General features: G+C 33.8%; 1 protein-coding gene across 1 annotated transcript; it reads left to right on the forward strand.

Annotated features, from left to right (window-relative positions):
• The first annotated feature begins 5,961 nt into the window (after positions 1-5,961).
• On the forward strand, positions 5,962-9,973 carry LOC18428198 (PLAT domain-containing protein 3). The gene is made up of 2 exons (XM_006837237.4): positions 5,962-6,059; positions 9,237-9,973. Exons 1-2 carry the CDS (start codon positions 5,997-5,999, stop codon positions 9,693-9,695), a joined length of 522 nt encoding a protein of 173 aa, XP_006837300.1. The 5' UTR covers positions 5,962-5,996; the 3' UTR covers positions 9,696-9,973.
• The last annotated feature ends 911 nt before the right edge of the window (positions 9,974-10,884 follow it).

Raw genomic sequence — 10,884 nt, forward strand, 5'->3', positions numbered from 1 at the left:
AAAAAAAAATTATTTATAATTAATTTTAATTATTTTATTTTATTTTATTTTATGTAAGGCTTAATCCAACAGATTCGACGGATACCCAATTCGGATCGCCAATTCATCTATCTGGATCGTTGATTCACCCATCCGGATTGGTATTTGGGGTACCCTATCCGAGGCACCAATCCGTTTTTTAAACCACTGGTTTATATTAAGGATGGTGTTTCTATGAGTCGGTTGACTCATATGTACATATGTGGCTCCCTATTAGAATTCAGTTTAGATGATTTTTTTTCTACTTTTATATTAGGGATGGTGTTTATAGGGCTATTTTACGTAATTTTTATCATTCAAATTATTTGTTTTATATTTTATTCAAGTGCATCTCACTAACGCGTACACATCTACAAAATTCAGACTATTACGACATGTAAAACAAAGATTAAAATTCAAACACTATTTGATATCTGTGACCGTGTGATAAACTTTGAACAGTGATAAAGCCGAGTAAAGTATTGTAGAACTTCACCTATAGGTATTTTGTAGTGTTTTACTATATATATATATATAAAGTCTTCTCAACGCTTATAGGCGAAAATGAACAGTGATTTCGCCTATGCTCATCACCGTCCAAAGTTCATCGCACGGTCACGAATGTCTTCTCAACGCTTATAGGCGAAAATGAACAGTGATTTTGCCTGTGCGCATCACCGTCCAAAGTTCATCGCACGGTCATGATTGTCCAGTAGTGTTTCAATTTTTTATTTTTTTTATAAATCAGAATGATCTAAAATTTGGAGTTTGTGTACATCTTAGTGAGGCGTACTTAATATAAATATGAAACAAATATTTTGAAAAATATAAATTGACTAAAATACTCTTATAAATTTTCAAGGGTATTTTGATCAATTTAGATTTTGTGAATTGTTTTTTTATATTTTAATTAGATTCTCCTATTTTTTACGAACACACACTCCAAATGTAAAATCATTTTGATTTGTAGAAAAAAAAAAATGAAAATTCAAACACTATCAGACAACTGTGACCGTAGTGAACTTTGAACGATGATGAGCATAGGCGAAATCACTGTTTATTTTGGCCTATAAGCGCTGCGTAGTGTTTTTCATATATATATATATATATATATATATATATATATATATATATAAGTCTTCTCAACGCTTATAGGCGAAAATGAATAGTGATTTCGCCTATGCTCATCACCGTCCAAAGTTCATCTCACGGTCACGATTGTCCAGTAATGTTTCAATTTTTTATTTTTTTTATAAATCAGAATGATCTGAAATTTGTAGCTTGTGTACATCTTAGTGAAGCGCACTTAATAAAAATATGAAAAAAATATTTTGAAAAATATAAATTAGCTAAAATACCCTTATAAATATTCAAGGGTATTTTGATCAATTTAGATTTTGTGAATTGTTTTTTTATATTTTAATTAGATTCTCCTATTTTTTACGAACACACACTCCAAATGTAAAATCATATTGATTTGTAGAAAAAAAAGATGAAAATTCAAACACTATCAGACAACTGTGACCGTAGTGAACTTTGAACGATGATGAGCATAGGCGAAATCACTGTTTATTTTGGCCTATAAGCGTTGCGTAGTGTTTTTCATATATATATATATATATAGAAGATACTACAAAACATCTATAGGTGAAAATGAATAATACTGTCACCTATATATATATATATAGAAAGATACTACAAAACGTCTATAGGCGAAAATGAACAGTGAGTTCGCCTACCCTCATCATCGTCTAAAGTTTATCGCACGGTCACGATTGTCCGATAGTGTTTCATTTTTTATTTTTTTTCTACAAATCGAAATGATCTATTAGATAACTCTAGAATGAATTGTAAAATACAGAAAAAAAATCATCTAAAATGAATTATAATAGGGAGCCGTACATATGAGTCAATCGACTCATAGAAACATCATCCTTAATATAAACATATTAAACAGATGGTGCACTACAAAAACAATCAAATTTAACGAAACATCCCTTCTGTCTTTTTAGGTCTTTGGCTAAAGAAAAAACGATATATATATATATATATATATATATATATATATATATATGCCTCAGAAACTTTTTGGGGGTATTTTGGTTAATTTTTTTCATGTAAAATATTATTTTTATAATTTTTGAAGATTCCCCTATTTTTAATGAATACATGCTCCAAAATTTTTATCATTCCGATTTGTAGAAAAAAAAATGAAAAATGAAACACTACAATTGTCCTACCCCCATCACCGTCCAAAGTGAGCAGTGATTTCACCTACCGCCATCACTATCTAAAGTGAGCAGTGATTTCGCCTACCCACATCACCGTCCAAAGTTCATCGCGAGGTCACGATTGTCCGGTAGTGTTTCATTTTTCATTTTTTTTTACAAATCAAAATGATAAAAATTTGGAGCGTACGTTCATAAAAAATAAGCGAATCTACGAAAAATATCAAAAAAATATTTTACATGAAAATTTTGATCAAAATACGCCCGAAAATTTTCAGGGGTATTTTGGTTAAATTATTTTCTCGAATTATTATTTTTATATATTTTTATTAGTTGTGTCTCATTAAGATGTACACATACTCCAAATTTCAGGTCATTCTGATTTGTAGAAAAAATAAAATAAAAAATGAAACATTATCGGACAATCATGATCGTGCGATGAACTTTGGACGATGATGAGGGTAGACGAAATCACTGTTCATTTTCGCCTATAGGCATTGAGAAGATTTTTCTATACATATATATATGAAAAAAGTTTATACAAGGTTGCGACCTTGAAATGTAGAAATACGGATGCGCATATCCATCGGAGAAGGTTGTTTTAACATTGAAAAACAAAGTGTAGAAATACGAATGCACCTCAAAAATCCATCAGAGAAGGTTGTTTTAACATTGAAAAACCCTCTAGTTGATCATCTCGACATAAAGATGTATGAATATTACAAAAAAAAAGATTTTTAGTCTCGAAAATAATGCATCTTACAACACATTATCTAGACCGTCCATTTTTAAGATTTTCATATGTTTATAGATCTACTTGATTTTAACCCTTTTTGGAGAGTAAAATTTTATAATGAGATATAAAAATATAGTTTTAGATAATATTAATAATTTTTTACATCAGAATTATATGTTATGATAAAATTTGCAGGCGCACCTTAATTGGATTGTTTAAGGTTGCAACCTTACACAAACCACACCTTATATGCCTAGATGATAAAAATAAAAAAAAAAAAACTTTCAAAATTTAAAATAATTTTTTAGTAATTTTTTATACACCGTCCATATCTTATTTATAGACAATACACTTTGATGATTGTAAGTCCGCGGGCTCTTGCGGCTGCTTACTGTTGAAACAATTTTCCTTAAATTAATCACTTGATAATACATCGATTTGACCACACCTCTTTGATTCTCTTGAAGTAATTGATTGTTTCAAAATGATAATTCCCATGCAATTAAACATGTTGAATTTTTTCTAATGTTCTAGTGTTGACCAGAGAGAGTCCCGTGTTTCTCTCTCTCTACATGGCCATGAACTCTTTCTATTTGTGCATTATCACCTGGACTTGTTGATAAACCATAAAAAAATATATATATATCAAGGTCCTTTTTTTGTGGGGGCGGTTTGTATAGAGCCGATGCTCTAAACAATCAAAGTAAAGTCCACCTTCAATAGTGTTGAGAAATATGGTTTAAATACTGGAAATTTTGTGATAGCCTTAAAATATATTTTCATCTTTAATTATAAAATTTAAATCTTAACAAATAGTGTAGATCGAGCATATCTATGAACACTTGAAAATCTTGAAAATTGACAGTCCAAAAATACGTTATAAGATGCACTATTTCGAAAACTTGAAATCCATTTTTTTCTCATGTTCATGCATCTTGGTGTCGAGATTATCAATTTGAAGATATTTGGACATCAAAACAACCTCTTCTAATGAATTTTTTGAGGTATGCTCCTATTTGATTATTTAGAGCCTCAGCTCTATATAAACTTTTTTTTTTTATTGGACAAGCCCCTACATATTTCTTACAAATAGCTTAGGAGTTAGTTTTTGAAGGTATTAATGGGGTGGTGTCAATAAGAATGCAAATCACAACATGATAACTAGGTGCATGAGTGTTACCACCACGATCTGAATCCAGGTTTGATATCACTTTTGGATCCATATGTGAATTTTGAATCCAAATTTTGGGTCCATAACTGGATCCGAATAGAATCTGAAATCTAAGTTTTAGATCCTGATCGGATCAATTCTCAACTCTAGTTTTAAATACCTCTTCAAGAGAGAGAGAGAGAGAGAGAGAGAGCGAGAGAGAGGTGTTTCAGGGAGCTCTACAAAAGTTGGAGAGGGAGAGAGAGAGGGGACACACAAAAGGGAAAGGGAAATCCCCAAAAGTTGTTTGACCAGGCAATTCCATATAAAAAGCAATATCCTTTGATGGGCAGATAAAGCTGAATCGACACCCTCTCCATTTCCTTCATAATTAAAGGTGTCCAGTTTGCAGCAACTTAAATAATTGATGTCCCTCAAATGGCACTTGTGGGGGTAAGGGGAGGAGGTGACCAGGATTGGGCTCCACTTGTAAGAACCACTTGGTGGATTGTCAAGGACTCTGGTTAGGACTGTGAAAATACTATAAATTTTTCTATATTTTTGGACTTTAAGACTCCTAGAAGATATATTACAGAACCTACAGTATGTGTGCACAAGAGACAGGGTTACAGAGTTGTTTACAGGGTGTATATAACTGTACCAATTATAATATTTTTTTAATTCTTCTAAATAAATAGGCTATATACAATCGCGTATGTATAATTACCCAAAAAATAGTTGTGTATATATAAAATGTCAAATAAATACTATACAAGTTCACAAGGACTTGCTATGGTCTCAAACTGGAGTAGGAAATTTTGGATTTTGTTGAGTCTGTAAAAACTCGGCCGAGTCTTAAAAAAAAGTTTTCTAATAACATATCGTGATGGGATGCGGCTGAATCTCATGGTTTCGGATCTAATCTTGACATCCAGCCAAGTTTTGAGCTTCCTAGGCGCTGTAGAGTCGGAATGGCCCGGATTCTAAAAGTTACATATGGGACCTATAAATTTTCGTTTTTTTTTTTTTTTTTATAAAAAATAACATCGCTAACTATGGGAACCATAGTTATCAAAATTGGATCGGACTGGCTAATCCGACCACTTCGATTGCTAACTGATGCCTTGACTGGTCAGATTAAAAGAAAAAAGGGATTTAGCCCAAAACTTGGTACAAACCAAATTTTGTTATTTTTTTTAGGTTTGGCCCCAATCTTGGTCAAATCCAAAGTTTGGCATGTTTTAGTTAGTTGAACTGATTGGATTAAATAAAGTTAGGCTGACTTTTTTATATTTTTAAATTATTAAAATTATTTTTTTAGTTTTTTTATTTCCGGCATAATCAATTCACCTTGTGACCAGAACGATTTTATCTAAACCAAACCCTAATTGATCGATGGCCTATCGTAACATAGTCAATCCTCATATCATTGATGTTAACTATGATCACCCATATAGAAATAGAATGGTGAGGAGGGTGTAGACATTGAATCAAAAGAAAAGAGTGCATTTTTCGGTTTTGTGAGAAAAATGAAGCAATTTCGTGTTTCGGCCGATCCGAAAGAAGCAAAAACCCAAAGCAAACTCGAAACAATCCAAATTTGACCGAAACAGCCCAAAACTGTCCAAATTTGACAGAAGCGGTAGTACCAAACTTCACTTCTTTTCGATTTATGCTTAAGATTCGACCTAAGGGTAGCGAATTTGATAACATTGCTCATCGAGAGATAAAATAGTGAGGTACATTGACCATCTCTCTCTCAAAGGGTGCATTGACCATCTCTCTCTGTCTTGGTTAGTTAATAGTAGAGAAGGGTGGCATTTGTTTTCAGCATCGATTGGTGGTGTGAATGTGATAGATAGCGATGGCCATTGCTCGTCTCCTTTTCGCCGCGCTCCTCCTCATTGCCACTGCCCAAGCTGCTTCTGTAACCATCTCTCTCTCGAAATTTTATGCTTTGGACTATGAATGCAATGTCTGGTTATTATGAATTTAAACACTCTCTCTCGCTGAATTTTATTGTTTGGATGTGAATGTAAAGTCTCTCTCTCACTTTTTCCATGGCCGTGTTTTCAGAGTTCAGATCTTACGCATTTTATTCTGCTTCCCATTGGTTTTCTAGATTTCGATTAATTTGTCAACATTAATGCTGATGAACGATCAAGATTTCATCCCAATGTCATTCCGTAGAGCGATCTGCACCTCTAGATGCAAGAGGCTGGATCTGCACCGTTGCTTTTTCATCACAACTTCCAATGACCTTTAATTTTAGCTCAAGTAAATTTGATAGAAAATATGAAATATAAGAGACTATTTTGAAATTTTCAAAATAAAATGAAGCTTCACCTCAAATACTTGTCTCGAGAGCACTTTAGGCAAAAAAAATCTCGATGATATTCTAAAATCAATTTCCAACAACAATAAAATTTGAAACTAAAAGAATGTACAAATCTTGCGGATCTTTAAACACTTTTTTTTAAGGTTTTATATAATTTGTTTCAATATACCCTTCTTTTAGAGCTTGAAATCTTAATTTTTTCACAATCATAACATTCAAGCCAAAATGATTGATTTAAAGGTTTTCAATACTTAAATTGCAATTTTAGACAATTTATGAGTGTTTCGTTATTTTGATAAGACTGCAGCCCTTTCAAACCACTTTCAATCTTAAATAAAACTTATTTGTCAGACCACTACAAAGGAAGTGTACTCCTAGCCATTTGCAAGTAATTAGAATATTTTTTAAAAAAAATAAAAATTTAGAGAAAATGTTATATATCTAGGTTGCTTTGAGATAACTTGGGAAAAATAGTGAGCTTGGGTGCAAATTTTCTTTTTATTTCATCATCATCTGAATTTTAGGAATCGGCTATATGAATCTTGTTATGTTATTTTGTTCTATCAAGAGCCATACACTCATTCAGATCATAAGTCACCAATGAAATAAAAAAAAAAATTGCTATTCTTTTTATTTATGCAATGAAATTTCTTATGTTTTACAAATATTGAGGCACATGGATTTCAGCAAATTAACATGGAGCCAAAAAGAAAATTCCTCTCCTATTTTGTGCTCTCCAGTAACTTTGGACCCAAACTTAACCTTGCCTTATGCTTTAAATCACTTTTGAGTAAAACTAAATCAAGCATATTTGAATATGGAGAGCTTTTGTGAGCTAGATGTAAGTTGTTGAATGGCTTGGTTTGCCGCGTGGACCCAGCTGGTCGACCTGAGCGGAGTCCGGGACCGGATCCATGAAATGGACCTTGCGGGTGGGATTGGGTCCGAGTCCCAATCCGGGTCAAAATTTTTCATAAGATGTAATTTTGGTGTAGAAAATTCTTTGAACGGTTTGAGAAGCTATTTTCATCTTTAAGTATAAAATTTTGAACTCCAAAAATGGTTCAAATCAAGATCTATAAACATGTGAAAATCTTGAAAGTAAAAAGATCCAGATAATGTGTTGCAATATTCACTGTTTTGGGACCCAAAATCTTTTTTTTTCCCATATCCATGATGTCAATGTCAAGATTATCAATTAGAAGATTCTATAAAATAAAAATAGCCTTTTTCTGATGGATTTTTGAGGCATACCTTAAATCTACAATTTCAGGTTGCAACCTTATACAAACTTTTTTCAGTCTGACCGAACTCGGCGGGTCTGATCTGGGTCTAATGCATTTGGGCCCAATCCGATTTCGGTTAGGGTCTAGGTTGGGGCTGACGCCACCCGGTTCCAACGCACCTATTAAAGTGCTCCTTCCAACGCATCTTAGAGATGGCTTCTGGATTTGAAATTTCATAGTTTCATTTCGACTACCGCGATCAGGCATCTAAAAATAGATATAGATTTTGAATCTTAAAACTTCGCACCTTCCAACCCATCATAAAACTTTGCTTTTAGCACTATGTTTTAATTCTTTTAAAATAATCTACTTGTGTTTTAAAATATATTTTTTTCAAATTTATGATCTCTAAGTTGTCAAGATTACACAAATCTGAAATTATGGAATTTTTGGATGGGAACCACACTTGAATTCCTCCTTTTCTGCAGAAGCAGGGTGATTAAGTACGTAATGCCCAACCTTTCCTTAGTTTTCTTTTTGGAAAAGTATACAGTAAGACTGTTAACCTTTTAATACAAAAGTCTCTCGCCTTTAACCATTAGATGAATAAGGTTGGATGAATGTTGGAGGTGTACTATTAATTGTATTCAAAATGAAAGATCTTTTTGTTTTTTTTTTTGTATCTGACTGCTAGAGGTAATTGTGGCCTGGTATCAAATATTACAGCCTTATATTTAGTGAGTTTTAATTCATCAACAACGCATATTGTGTTCTTACTTTTCAATGATATTTATTTGTTGAGTAATTCTTAAAATTAACATATTCCAACTTGCAAAAACATTCTATATATTTTCAGCAGTATGATGAATTTCTAAGGAAAATCAATTTGCCTTCACCATGAAATGTCTCCTATTAAATGCTTGACCAAAAATGTTTAGAAAAAAACCATACACTGATACACTACATGAATTATGCAATGACTTGTTATGTTCATATAAATGTAGTCACTTTACATGATATTATCATGATGGATCTTGGCTAAGAAACATATAATAAATGGGATTATATACAATCAGACAATTTATTTTTGATACAAGGTCACAATTACGTGTAAACATTTGATATGAAATCTGATAGTTTGGGTTTGTCACAAAGTTCGAAAAAAAAAATTTGAAGTTTGAGCTTAGTCAATGGAATAAATGCAGCCATCTAATTTTGCATCCAATGGTTAAAATTAATTGTGACCACTTTGTACCGAAGGTAAACAGTCTCCTTATATACTTTTCCATAATAAATACAGCAAGAAAAGCATCTTGTCTGATAAGTTTCAATTATCTTTCGGGTTTGTACACTTCGCTATCATTTGGGTTTCCTACAGTTTCTTAGCACTTTCCCAACTGTTCGAAGTTAATGACAGACAGTTGGGGTGTGTCGTTCCTCCCGATGGTTGAGGAAAGAAGAAGAGAAATGTAAGAAAACCAAATGCTTAGCAATGAATACTTTACTATGTCTTTGTTTTCTTATTTTCTTTATATAACAGAGAAACTGCGTATATACGGTGTATGTACGGACGGGGTCCATCATCAAGTCTGGTACCGATGCGAAGATCAGCCTAACGATCGGGGATTCCTTTTCTGAAGTCCATGTAGATGACCTAGAATCATGGGGCCTCATGGGGCCAGATCACGACTACTATGAACGTGGGGCCCTCGACATATTCAGCGGGCGGGGCCGGTGCTTGGCCGAAGCCCCTTGTAGAATGAATCTGACTTCTGATGCTAGTGGGGAGCACCATGGGTGGCTTTGTGAGTATGTCGAGGTCACTGCCACTGGGCCCCATGCGCAGTGCTCCCAGACCCTCTTCGAGGTGCATCAGTGGCTCGCGCTTGATGCACCACCTTTCGAGCTCTCAGCCTTGCTTGACGGGTGTGGTGCACCATTAGGTGACCGCAGCGGCCGGCATAGAGTCATCAAGAATGGATTAGCAGCAGCTATTTGATCTCTATTCCATCCCTCTCTCCCTCTCTGGTTGTGTGGTTAGTGTGATGAGTAATGGTTTGAATTTTGGTTTAATGGTCCCTCTGCATTTTGGATCCCTTAAAAGAGTGACTGAAATTGTTTAAAAGGGTGTCTAAAATTGTTGTGGTATTATATGGTCAAGAGGAGATGCTTCTTGATATATGATGTCTCTTTTCTCAATTTTGCTAGTGTGCGCACTATGCAGACCTGGCCTAGGTATGATCTCTTTTAATCTATATTATAAACTTCGCATTTCAAGTTTCTTGTGTATATTGTCCTCCCACAGGAGCAAATTGTACACTAGCTACCTCGGCCAAAAGACCCATTCAGAATTTTTTATCTAGATATTTTGAATTGGATCTAAAATGATTTAATGCGAAGTTTCCAAGAAAGAAAGGCATTTTTTTTTTTTTTACATAAAAATGAAACTTGAAACGTGGTGCTATGAAAACCTTGCTGCTACCACCCAAACAAAGCATTCTTATTCACCAAGATCCGACCTCCCAATAATGGGACCATCTTTATTGAATCTGAGGGTGTGATTTTTTTATTTTTTTTTATTTTGAGGCACTTCTTCACTGCTATTGCAGAGTTTATTAGGTTGGTCTCTTTCTTGGTTAAGTGACATCCATTTTGAGATCCTAAAGATGCTCCTTAACTGGGATATTGCATGAAAAGCAAATGCATATTTTTCTCCCCCAAAAGCGTATGAACTTTTCAGTTTCCAAGACAATATGCCCTTTTCCTTTTCCATTATTAACCAAGAATTACTTTGTTGATGAGAGAAGGATATGGTTACCTAGGCAAGTGTGATATAATTGCCATTATATGGTCAGGTAAAACCCGATGAATTTTAGGATCCCAAATTTTGGGGATATAACTTACGCATCCTTGTGATCACCCTCAAAGGACAAAAAAAAGCCTGTGCACCCAAAAATAAGAAATATAAATCCTAAGATTGAATAATAACTGTTCAATTTTCAGACAGTCAAGTCCCAGTGTCTTGGAACTAAAAATCAAAGTTTTTCCCAAAACACTGCTCATCTGATGATTCTAATGTCCCAAAATTTCATTTTGAGAAATTTTTTTGAAGAAGGTTTATTGCCCAAAGCAGTACATGTGCAATGTGAACCCGAAGGAGTACAATAAATACGCTCACATAATATGCA

Source organism: Amborella trichopoda, chromosome 13 (genome assembly GCF_054954075.1).
Source record: "Amborella trichopoda isolate Santa Cruz 75 chromosome 13, AtrichopodaSantaCruz75HAP2 v2.0, whole genome shotgun sequence".
Lineage (NCBI taxonomy): Eukaryota > Viridiplantae > Streptophyta > Magnoliopsida > Amborellales > Amborellaceae > Amborella > Amborella trichopoda.

Excerpts from the sequence above, each read along its gene's own strand:
- LOC18428198 (XM_006837237.4), top strand. The coding sequence starts at position 5,997 with ATGGCCATTGCTCGTCTCCTTTTCGCCGCGCTCCTCCTCATTGCCACT. Across the intron at positions 6,060-9,236 it reads CCACTGCCCAAGCTGCTTCT|AGAAACTGCGTATATACGGT; the intron begins GTAACCATCTCT and ends TTTATATAACAG.